The sequence below is a fragment of the Musca autumnalis genome, unplaced genomic scaffold, assembly GCF_047663935.1.
Source record: "Musca autumnalis isolate F117 unplaced genomic scaffold, ASM4766393v1 scaffold_2, whole genome shotgun sequence".
Classification (NCBI taxonomy): domain Eukaryota; kingdom Metazoa; phylum Arthropoda; class Insecta; order Diptera; family Muscidae; genus Musca; species Musca autumnalis.
In genome coordinates, this window is record NW_027411755.1 from 227,953,739 (window position 1) to 227,966,939 (window position 13,201).

General features: G+C 36.1%; 1 protein-coding gene across 1 annotated transcript; it reads left to right on the top strand.

Moving 5' to 3' along the window:
- The first annotated feature begins 3,348 nt into the window (after positions 1 to 3,348).
- LOC141395321 (pyruvate kinase-like) lies at positions 3,349 to 10,588 on the top strand. Its single transcript, XM_073970985.1, has 2 exons — positions 3,349 to 4,808; positions 10,307 to 10,588. Exons 1-2 carry the CDS (start codon positions 3,455 to 3,457, stop codon positions 10,540 to 10,542), a joined length of 1,590 nt encoding a protein of 529 aa, XP_073827086.1. The 5' UTR covers positions 3,349 to 3,454; the 3' UTR covers positions 10,543 to 10,588.
- Positions 10,589 to 13,201: the final 2,613 nt, after the last annotated feature.

Here is a 13,201-nt window from a genome sequence, read left to right on the forward strand (position 1 = left end):
AAGAAATAACGGTCAATGGATCAGTGGTCAATGACAAGTCGGAGAAATTAGAAGTTTTGAGGCAGCATTTTGCAAATGTTTATAGCGGGTCATCGCCCTTAAGTTCCATAACTGAAATAGAATCTACCGTAGAATCAGTCATTAGCAGTATTCCGCCATATATTACGGCTTTTGATAATAATAACACGGCATTAAATGAAAATAATTCCCCAGACTTCATTTCTACAAGCGATTTGAAGAAAATTATAAAGTATCTTAATGGTAAAACTTCTTTTGGCGCAGATGGGATTTCCAACTTTTTGATTAAGAGGCTTCCAAGTAAAGCAATTGAATTTTTGGTCATAACTTATAACAATTGCCTTAATAATAATTATTTCCCGGACATTTGGAAAGTGGCAAAAATTGTTCCAATCCCCAAAAAAGCAAATGCAACGGATGTAAATAACTTACGACCTATTTCTTTGTTGTCAAATGTGGGGAAGTTGTTTGAGAATGTGATAAGGTTAAAATTAGATAATGGAGTCCCTCCTGATTATATTCCACATTATCAGTTTGGTTTTAAGAGAGGCCACTCAACGGAACATGCCCTTCTTAAGTTTCAAAATGACGTCGTTTGCAATTTAAGAGAAAAAAAGTGTACTATTGCTGTTGCATTAGATGTTGAGAAAGCTTTTGATAAAGCTAATCACATTGGCATTATTCACAAAATGGCAGATATCGGGTTCAAACCTAATATCATAAAACTTTGTGCTAGTTTTTTTAATCATAGAAAATTCTTTGTGTATTTAGATGGCAGTGAATCTCATATGGCAGAAGTAAATTGTGGTGTTCCTCAGGGTTCAATTTTGGCGCCGCACTTCTACAATATTTATATGAGCGATTTTCCTCATCAATTCCGCGAATGTCAGGGCATTCTATATGCAGATGATGCCTTACTTTATACACATGATGAGTCACCTAACAAAGCCTTGACTGCTATTTCTCTATATTTAGAAAAAGTTCACAATTTTTTGTCCAATTGGGGTATCACTATAAATGTTTCGAAATGTCAGGCAATTTGTCTAAGGAATGCATCCGGAAAGTGCAAGTACTATGTAGTTCCTCAAAGTAAGAACCTTCATTTATCCTTGAATGGTCAGGATATTCCATTCACAGATAGTTTTTAGTATTTGGGTATTAACTTTTCAAAATTGATGAAGTTTAACCAACACGCTCGACTTGTTCTCGGGAAAGCCTGTGGAGTTAAAGCTGCTTTTGCATGTCTATTTAATAATAAGTTTCTAAGTTAAGTAAGCATTCGTCCTTTGTTATAGTATGCTTTTCCGATTTGGTTTGGCATTTCTCCTACAGTTATGAACGAGTTTTCAGTGTTTGAGAGGAAAATACTTCGTTTGTGTATCGATCGTAATTTTCAATCTGTTAACAAGCGGTATTCCAATCGTTACATTTACGACAAAGCGAACATTGTTCCTCTGGCCTCTTATGCTATGAAAAGAGTAGCTGCATTCGTTTCGCGTTTATCTCTATCGCCTAATCCCCTAGTTACAGAGGCTCTATTAAGTCAATCCTCCTTTAATTGGTCAAACACGTACTATATCTCACCACTCGGTTTCAACGAAAATGAATTAGATGCAAATTCCCTTTCATTTATTCCACATTTTTACACTAAGACTCTGGCGGGCACCCCTGTGTGTTTTTTATTTATTTATTTTTTTTTTTTAATGTAGATATAAGTTTTAGTTTGTAAGTTTTAGTTTTTAAGATAAAATTTTTTGGAGAATAACTCTCCATGATATGTTAACGCCGGGAGCAAGCGTGTCTTCTTTAACCTAACACATACATACTTTCGTATACATTTTATGTGAAAAACACGAGTTGATACCCAGATAGCATTTAGAAGACTGTTTTGTCAAAAATCACATTGAGGAGTCTTTTTAGAGTCCTTTTGGTGATCAACAATTGATTAAGTCGCTTGTGTGATCAGAAAGGGACTCGAAAGTGACTCCCTGTAATGATTAAAAAGAGTTCAATTTAAAATACAACAACAAATGTGTAGCAATCACAAATAAATCATTGAGGTGTTTAAAATGTGACAATTTTTTGTTATTTATTGTCACATTTTGATCATCTGGAAGATTGAAAAATGCTTAATCAAAAAAGGGTCATGCAGGTGTTTGAAAAGTGATTATAATTATGTATATTCTGATCATATTTTGAACAGTTAGGTGATTAAAAACTGATTGTTTTGTTTCATTTTTGTTTGGTTGTAAATAATTCTCATATACACTTTCTAAAAAACTTTGATATAAATGTAATGTATAATATTAAGTGCGTAGAGAAACACAACACATGTTCAGGTTTTGCCAAGTGAAATGAAGAAGCAGTATACTCACCGCGCAACATAAAGAATAATTAAAAGACATAACAAAGCAGAAAAGACAACAAAACAAAGGAAAGGAACAAAAAAGAATAAAAAGAAATTTCTTTTAATTTATTTCGTCTAATAAATGACTTCCTAAAGACTCATGGTTTAATAAGAAAGGTTAGCCAAAGCTTTATGTCAATTTAATTTTTTTCATTCGAGTATTCTTAAAACTTCAAAACAATATACACAAACTGTGTATGTGTGTGTGGTGTTTGAATAAAATGCCAAACAATTTTAAAAACAATCGAATTCAATGATTTTTAAAATTATTTTTGGAACATTTTTAGGGAAATAATTCGTCAGGTTATCATTGAAACAAACATTTTATCATATCCACAACTTGATTATGCGGAGAAACATTGGTCCTTCATTCATTTTTCGCGATTTTTATAAAATGCTCAAAATTGGTGTTGTAAACAAACCCACTTGTTGCTTAATTTTGAAGTTTTAGGAATTCAGGAAAAACAAGGGTTCTATAGATTTTTTTCATTTAAATCTACCTCTTTACTTATACCATGTAAAGACTCATAAACGATTATAAACATGAACCAAAAAAGACTCGAAAAAGAGTCCCAAAGCAATCAACAAATCACCAATAAATGATTGAAATATGACTCGAAAAAGACTTTATATACTATCAGAAAATGGGCAAAAATGACTCGAAACTAATGCAGTGGAAGACTCATTTGTGATTTGCTTAGACGAGTCGCCTGAGGTTATGTTTTCCCACCGACAAAGGAGTCATTTATGATCAGAAAATGAGCTCATATTCCAGCTTTTTAATCGTGCAGTCGGATCAAAAAAGACTCGAATTTGATTAAAATTTAAAAAAAATGCTGGCTGGGATAACCATTTATTGTTATTAAAATAATACTTAATAGTTTTAAGTTCTTCATTGTAACGTTTCGAATTCTTTAATTGTTATACAAGTCTCAATAAACTTCAACTTCATATCAAAATAAAAACAAAAAAAAAATTTCTAAATTCTCTGTTTTAAGAAAAAAAAAAAAAAAAAAAAAATACAAAAAAATGACCTCAAATAGCCCACTGGAACACAATTGTTGCTTAATATTCAATGAACCAGCATCTCAATATCGTCGCACTAGTATAATTGCCTCAATATCCAAAGCATCTCAAGACCCACAGCTATTGAAACAAATGATTGGGGCTGGTATGAATATTGTCCGATTAAATTTCTCTCATGATACACAAAAATTCCACGAGCGATCCATACAATTAATTCACGAAGCCTGTGCGAAATGTTCCGAGGAACTTGGGCGCAATGTACAAGTTGCATTGGCTTTGGATACCAAAGGTCCAGAGATAAGAACGGGATTTTTGGAAGCTGGTCCAAATGCTGAAATAGAATTGAAGCCCAACGACAGTTTCCGCTTATCGATAAATCGCGATTTAATGGATAAAGGGAACCGCGACTTTATTTATGTCGACTATGAGCGGATTATTGATGTCCTCTTGCCGGGCAATTTGGTGTATATAAATGATGGAGCCTTAGAATTGGTGGTAAAAGAATTGGGCGTGGATTGTGTCATGTGTCAGATACGTCGTGGTGGCATGTTGGGTTCACGCAAAAAAGTCAATTTGCCCGGCATTGCTGTGGACCTGCCAGCTGTATCGGAAAAAGATCGTAATGATTTGAAATTTGCGGTGAAACATAATTTTGATATGATTTTCGCCTCGGCAATACGTAGTGCTGATGCCATCATGGAAATACGTACCGCACTCGGACCAAAGGGCAAGGAAATCAAAGTCATAGCCAAAATCGATAGCCATCTGGGGCTACAAAATATTGATGAAATATTACCGGCGGCGGATGGTGTGCTCTTTGATCGTGCCGATTTGTCAATTGAAATTCCAACGGCGAAAATATTTCTAGCCCAAAAAGCCATTGCCGAACGTTGTAATCGTTTGGGTAAACCCATTATTATTGCTTCCCAGCTACTGACTTCTATGTGCAAAAGATCCACTCCCACTCCAGCTGAGGTGGCTGATTTGGGAAATGCCGTATTAGATGGTGCCGATTGTATTATGCTTTCCGCTGAAACTGCAATTGGAAAATATCCCCTCGAATCGTTGGCCATAATGGATGCCGTAGTTCGTGAATTTGAATTGGCTTTGGATCATGGAAATCAATTGAAAGATATACCTTTAACACTGGATCCTGTTAACACAGTGGCAATATCCGCCGTGAATGCAGCTAATAAAACCAAGGCTTCGGCAATTATTGTTTTAACCACTTCGGGACGTTCGGCTCAACTGGTGGCAAAATATCATCCAAGATGTCCCGTCTTGGCTGTAACACGATGTTCTCGGGCATTCCGCCAGTGTTATCTTTATCGCGGCATTGAACCGCTGCTCTATACAGGTGAGAGTGGATATTTTATTAAGATGAATAAGTTGCAAATCCGATTCAGCACGCAGAGAGTCGTTGTTAATACGTGCAACTTTATAATTGGTTAAAGACTATCGAACTCCTCTGGGTAATATTAGCTTCAATTTTCCGAGTATTTTAGCAGCCAAAAATTGTATCTGGATGGATACTATACGATAACAGTGAGGTTCCCTAATGTCTATCCGCTATTAACATTTTAACACGATCAGAGAAGTTACATACTTACTTACTTAGCTGGCCCATTACAGAACATTTGTTCCATAGACCGAACTAAGAAAAGATCTCCATCTCTCTCCGTTTAGTGCTTCACTTTCTGGAATACCGCGCCTTGTCATTTCTTCATCCACTTGTTTGCGCCATCTATTCTTTGGCCTGCCAATTATGCGTGCACCATGTGGCCCGAATTTATACGCCTTTTTAGCGGGTTCATCATCGCTCATTCTTATTATATGGCCTAGCCAACACAATCGCTGCATCTCGATACGTTTAACTATATTGATGTCGTTGTATAGCAGATACAGCTCGTGGTTTATACGACGTCGATATTCACTGTCAACCGAGGAGATTGGTCTGTAGATCTTTCGAAGAATTTTTCTCTCAAACACGCCAAGCACTGCCTTATCTGCTTGCGCAAGTACCCAGGCTTCGGAACCATACATCAGCACGGGTAGTATCAGTGTTTTGTAAAGCGTTATTTTTATTTGACGAATTGTGACTTTGTTTTTGAAGTGATTACTTAAGCCAAAGTAGCATCTGTTGGTCAATACAATTCTTCTTTTTATTTCACAACTGATGTCGTTTGTTGTGCTTACGGCGGTGCTGAGGTATACGAAGGCTTTTACTACCTCAAACTTATAGGAACCAACTTCAACAGTTTGGTCCGATCTCAATGGACGCATTGCGCGTCGACACCATCAAGTTGGTCTTCTCGCCGTTTACCGCCAGACCCACTTTAGCAGATTCTCCTTCGACCTTCATAAAGGTATCGGTTACTTCTTTTACTGATCGTCCCATGATGTCTATATCATCAGCATAAGCAAGTAACATGAAGCTATTGGTGTAGATTGTGTCACTTCTTTTGACGTTTGCCTCTCGTATAACCTTTTCTAGCAGGATGTTGAAAAGATCACACGAGAGGCTGTCTCCTTGCCTGAAACCTCTTTTGGTACAAAATTCTTTGGAGAGGTTCTTTCCTATTTTAACTGAGGATATCGTGTCAGTTAAAGTCATTTTGCAAAGCCGAATGAGCTTTGCGGGGATACCAAATTCAGACATGGCTTGGACTACCTTTGAACGTAACGGACTGTCGAAGGCTGCTTTATAATCGACAAAAAGGTGGTTGGTGTCGATCTGCATCTCTTGGGTCTTCTTCAGGATTTTCCGCAGGGTAAATATCTGGTCAATGGTGGTTTGTCAGGTCTAAAGCCGCATTGGTATGGTTCAATTATTTCGTTGACCATGGGCTTTAGTCGTTCGCACAATATCCCTGACACGATCTTGTAGGCAATAGGGAGTATACTTATGACCCTATAGTTAGAACATATAGTCGTATCTCCTTTCTTATGGACGGGGCACAGGATGCTCAGGTTCCAATCGTCGGGTACGCGTTCTTCCTGTCAGATGGAGCTAAATAACTGATACATACACCTTATCAGCGTGTCGCCTCCGGTTTTGAACAGCTCGGCTGGTAGGTCATCAGCTCCTGCTGCCTTATTATTCTTCAGCCGGTTTATTGCTGTCTTTACCTCATCTTGGCTGAGCGGTATACATTCAATACCATCTTCTGGGATTGGGACTGTAATATCTTCGTCGTCTTCGCTGCTATTTGATACCAACAGATTTGAAAAATGTTCTTTCCATATCCTTAGCACACTATCTGCATCAGTTACCACATTACCTTGCTGGTCTCTACAAGAGGATGTGCCAGTTCCATAGCCACCAGTTTGATGTTTCAATCTTTGGTAGAATTTTCGGACTTCATTCTGTCTCCTGTACATCCCGATTTTTTCACACTCCCGCTTTTCCATCTCTTCCTTTTTCCTGAAAAAAAGACGTTTCTCCTCTCTCCTTTTCTCCCGATACCTCTGTCGTACGCTACGCGTTGCTACTGATTGTAAAGGCATGCGGCATTTTTCTCTTCGGTAGAAGCACGACACTCCTGGTCATACCATGTATTCCTTGGTGGAGGTCACTCGTATCCAAATGCTGATTTTGCGGCTGTTTGCATGGAGTGGGCAATGTTTTGCCATTGTCCTGATATGTTATCGGGATGAGGAGTGCTTTGATTAAGCAATTGGGCTAGTTGAGTGGAATATGCTGTGGCTATCTGTTGTGATTGCAGCTTACCGATGTCCAAATTCCGTGTTGTGTCTGTTCGAACTTTGTTTGCTACGTTTAATTTGGTACGTACCTTTGCTGCAACAAGGTAGTGGTCTATGTTTGCACCTCGGAACGATCGTACATCCAACACGCTAGATGCATATCTTCCATCTATCACAACGTGATCAATTTTATTACTTGTTCTTCGATCTGGCTTAATCTGGTACTGTTAACTACCATGTTTCTTGCAGCTGCAAAGTCTATCAGCCTCATACCATTGTCAGATGTTTCACTGTGGAGACTGAATTTCCCGACTGTTGGGCCAAAGATATTCTCCTTTCCAATTTTGGCATTAACATCGCCTAGTATAATTTTAATGTCATGGGCAGGGCAACGGTCATAAGTTTCTTCTAAGCGCTCGTAAAATATATGTATGTATCTCTGGTCTGTTCGTCCGTGTCTTCAGTGGGAGCATGAACGCAAATAAAGCTGATGTTGAAGAATTTTGCTTTTAATCGAATTGCAGCGAGTCTTTCATTCACTGGGGTGAAGCTGGATACCAGATGTTTTAGTCTCCGACTAACTACGAATCCGCAACCAAACTCATGCTTTACGTCATGGCAGCTATAATACAGTGCGTCACCTTTAGGTGTTGTTGTGACGCCATTCCCGTTACATCGCATTTCCTGTATGGCAGTAATATCAGCCTTGTACTTTTCAAGTACACCTGACAAATCGTAAACTGCACCTTATATAAAGAGTGCGAACATTCCAGGTGCAGATTTGCAGATCATAGTCCTTAAAACGTTTGCGGGGTTCGTCAACTTTAGAGGGGTTTGTTTTTCTTTTCTTTCGTTTTTTCATAGTAGGCTGTTTTTTTCTAGGGGAGGGTTACTAACCCGACGCCCAAACCCAAGTTTTTAACGTTCTTAAGTACAGTACGCATTGTCAATTTTGAATGACGTTTTTTTGCAATTATCGATAACTGTCCAACCGTCCAGCAACCACAAAATATTTTGTGGTTGCCTGATGAATGACAAAAATGAACGGCCACACTAGCAAGCAACAACAAAGCTGTCATTCAAAAAATATTCTTTAAGAAAACCACGGGCTCGAAAAATATTCTTTAAAAATCCACGGGCTCGAAAAATATTCTTTAAAAAATCCAAGGGCTCGAAAAATATTCTTTAAAAAATCCACGGGCTCGAAAAATATTCTTTAAAAAATCCACGGGCTCGAAAAATATTCTTTAAAAAATCCACGGGCTCGAAAAATATTCTTTAAAAAATCCACGGGCTCGAAAAATATTCTTTAAAAAATCCACGGGCTCGAAAAATATTCTTTAAAAAATCCACGGGCTCGAAAAATATTCTTTAAAAAATCCACGGGCTCGAAAAATATTCTTTAAAAAATCCACGGGCTCGAAAAATATTCTTTAAAAAATCCACGGGCTCGAAAAATATTCTTTAAAAAATCCACGGGCTCGAAAAATATTCTTTAAAAAATCCACGGGCTCGAAAAATATTCTTTAAAAAATCCACGGGCTCGAAAAATATTTTTTAAAAAATCCACGGGCTCGAAAAATATTCTTTAAAAAATCCACGGGCTCGAAAAATATTCTTTAAAAAATCCACGGGCTCGAACAAATATTCTTTAAAAAATCCACGGGCTCGAAAAATATTCTTTAAAAAATCCCCGGGCTAGAACAAATATTCTTTAAAAAATCCACGGGTTGTAAAAATATTATTTAAAAAATCAACGCGTTGTAAAAATATTCTTTAAAAAATCCACGGGTTGTAAAAATATTCTTTAAAAAATCCACGGGCTCGAACAAATATTCTTTAAAAACTTCAAGGGCTCGAAAAATATTCCTTAAAATATCCACGGGCTCGAAAAATATTCTTTAAAAAAACCACGGGCTCGAAAAAAATTCTTTAAAAAATCCTCGGGTTCGAAAAAAATTCTTAAAAAAATCCTCGGGTTCGAAAAAAATTCTTTAAAAAATCTTCGGGTTCGAAAAATTATCTTTAAAAAATCCAAGGGCTCCAAAAATATTCTTTAAAAAATCCACGGGCTCGAAAAATATTCTTTAAAAAATCCACGGGCTCGACAAATATTCTTCATAAAATCCACGGGCTCGAAAAATATTCTTTAAAAAATCCACGGGCTCGAAAAATATTCTTTAAAAACCCACGAGTTAAAAAAATATTTTTAAAAAATCCACGGTCTCGAAAATATTCTTTAAAAAGTCCACGAGCTCGAAAAATATTCCTTAAAATATCCACGGACTCGAAAGATATTATTTAAAAAATCCAAGGGCTTGAACAATATTATTTAAAAAAACTAAGGGCTTGAACAATATTCTTTAAAAAATCCACGGTCTCTAAAAATATTCTCTAAAAAAAATCCACGGGTTCGACAAATATTCTCTAAAAAAATCCAAGGGTTCGACAAATATTCTCTAAAAAAATCCACGGGTTCGAAAAATATTCATTAAAATATCCACGGACTCGAAAAATATTCTTTAAAAAATCCAAGGGCTTGAACAATATTCTTTAAAAAAATCCACGGGCTCGAAAAATATTTTTTAAAAAATCCACGGGCTCGTAAAATATTCTTTAAAAAATCCACGGGCGCGAAAAATATTCTTTAAAAACTCCACGGGCTCGAAAAATATTCTTTAAAAAATCTACGGGCTCGAAAAATATTCTTGAAAAAATCCACGGGCTCGAAAAATATTCTTTAAAAATTCACGGGCACGAAAAATATTCTTTAAAAAATCCACGGGCTAGAAAAATATTCTTTAAAAAATCCATGGGCTCGAAAAATATTCTTTAAAAAATCTACGGGCTCGAGAAATGAGGCGAAGATTCCTCCGAGCCAGTCTCGTGCATAGAACCGTTAGTTGTTGTTGTGATACCTAGCCTTCTTGTACTGATAGATGTATTGTAACGGCGTAATCTACAAACTTCTCTGTAATATGTTATAGGTGCTGAATCGGCCATCATTGTCCTTAAAACGTTTGCGGTTTTCAACATTAGGAAGGTTCATTCAAGTAATATTAAATTAACTTTGAACTAAATAGCGAAAAATTTTCTATTACCTCAAGGTTGTCATCTTAAGAAATCGTGTATTCTTTTTCTTCTTTGCAGATAAACCCGATGACGATTGGTCGGCTGGTGTATATGCTCGCATACAATTCGCCCTAAATGTTGCAAGACGTTTGGAGATTGTAAAAACCGGTGATACGGTCTTAGTTGTGTCCCCTTGGAAGGATGCTGCTGGATTTACAAATAATTTACGCTTAATTTATGCTTTCTTCGAACAAGATGACATTGAATGTATGCTGCAGAGTGATCGCAAGTCAACTAAAAAGTCAATTTTATAAATGTAGTATTAAATAAAAAAGAATTCATCATCCAGAACATTTAAAACTTATCTTATTTAAAGAAGCGAATTTGAAATTAATATTTACCCCTTAAAGGAAGCAGTTAAAGCAATTATTAAAATTTCAATACGATCCGAAAAGTGACTTTAAATTGTATTAAATCGCAAACGCGTTGAAGTTTTTTGTATGATGTGTCTGAAGGAAATGGTTCGACATGATCCATCTTGGAACTGGATCTAATGTTAAAGACAGTTATCGGGCCAACCAGCCATTTGATTTCATCACTATACGATTTTTAGAGATTTTGGGTCATTGTCAGGAAGCATAGACTTGCCCACGAACAAATATATCACAGTTGTCAGAATAACAAGGACTACTTTCAATGAAAATTTAAAAAATCCTCGAACATGCCATAAACTATACTTAAGACTTCTAATCTTTAATCTTCTTCTAATCTTTAAAAATCACGGGGCTCAAAAAATATTCATTAATAAATCCATGGGCTCCAAAAATATTCTTTAAAAATCCACGGGCTCCAAAAATATTCTTTAAAAATCCACGGGCTCCAAAAATATTCTTTAAAAAATCCACGGGCTCATAAAATATTCTTTAAAAATCCACGGGCTCCAAAAATATTCTTTAAAAAATCCACGGGCTCATAAAATATTCTTTAAAAACCCACGGTCTCGAAAAATATTCTGTAAAAAATCCATGGTCTCGAAAAATATTCTTTAAAAAATTCACGGGCTCGTACAATATTCTTTAAAAATTCCACGGGCTCGAAAAATATTCTTTAAAAAATTCACGGGATCGAAAAATATTCTTTAAAAAATTCACGGGATCGAAAAATATTCTTTAAAAAATCAACGGGCTCGAAAAATATTCTTTAAAAAATGCACGAGCTCGAAAAATATTCTTAAAAAAAATCCACGGGCTCAAAAAATATTCTTTAAAAAATCCACGAGCTCGGAAAATGAGGTGACGCCCTTTAATCGAAGATTCCTCCGAGTCAGTCTCGTGCATAGAACCGTTAGTTGTTGTTGTGATACCTAGCCTTCCTGTACTGATAGATGTATTGTCACGGCGTAATCTACAAACTTCTCTGTAAGATGTTATAGGTACAGAATCACCTTAAAACGGTCCTTAAAACGTTTGCGGTTGGTCCTTAAAACGTTTGCGGCTGGTTTTCTACATTAGGAAGGTTCATTCAAATAATATTGAATTAACTTTGAATTAAAAATAAACTGAAGTAGAAATCGTGTATTCTTTTTCTTCCTTGCAGATAAACCCGATGACGATTGGTCGGCTGGGGTAGATGCTCGCATACAATACGCCCTAAATGTTGCCAGACGTTTGGAGATTGTAAAAACCGGTGATACGGTCTTAGTTGTGTCCCCTTGGAAGGATGCTGCTGGATTTACAAATAATTTACGCCTAATTTATGCTTTCTTCGAACAAGATGACATTGAATGTATGCTGCAGGGTGGTCGCAAGTCAACTAAAAAGTCAATTTTATAAATGTAGTATTGAATAAAAAAGAATTCAACATCCAGAACATTTAAAGCTTATCTTATTCAAAGAAGCGAATTGGAAATTCATATTTACACCTTAAAGGAAGCAGTTAAAACAATTATCAAAATTTCAATACGATCCGAAAAGTGACTTTAAATTGTATTAAAGCGCAAACGCGTTGAAGTTTTATGTATGATGTGTCTGAAGGAAATGGTTCGACATGATCCATCTTGGAACTGGATCTAATGTTAAAGACAGTTATCGTGCCAACCAGCCATTTGATTTCATCACTATACGATTTTTAGAGATTTTGGGTAATTGTCAGGAAGCATAGACTTGCCCACGAACAAATATATCACAGTTGTCAGAATAACAAGGACTACTTTCAATGAAAATTTAAAAAATCCTCGAACATGCCTTAAACTATACTTAAGACTTCTAATCTTTAATCTTCTTCTAATCTTTAAAAATCACGGGGCTCAAAAAATATTCATTAATAAATCCACGGGCTCCAAAAATATTCATTAATTAAACCACGGGCTCCAAAAATATTGATTAATAAATCCACGGGCTCCAAAAATATTCTTTAAAAATCCACGGGCTCCAAAAATATTCTTTAAAAATCCACGGGCTCCAAAAATATTCTTTAAAAAATCCACGGGCTCATAAAATATTCTTTAAAAACCCAAGGTCTCGAAAAATATTCTGTAAAAAATCCACGGGCTCGAAAAATATTCTTTAAAAAATTCAAGGGCTCGTACAATATTCTTTAAAAATTCCACGGGCTCGAAAAATATTCTTTAAAATATTCACGGGATCGAAAAATATTCTTTAAAAAATCAACGGGCTCTAAAAATATTCTTTAAAAAATGCACGAGCTCGAAAAATATTCTTAAAAAAAATCCACGGGCTCGTTAAATATTCTTTAAAAAACTCCACGGGATCGTAAAATATCACTGTACAACACAAAAAATAATTACAAGATAATTCGGCCAGATTATGAAAGAGAACCGAAAAAAAGAAGACACGTGTATCGGCGTTTTGAAAGTTTACGTCGAGAAGTAACCTAAATAGGCGTGGCAAATTCCGCCCATTTCTACAGGTTTTGAAATATTCGACATCAGATTCCTTGGAAGCCTTGCATTTT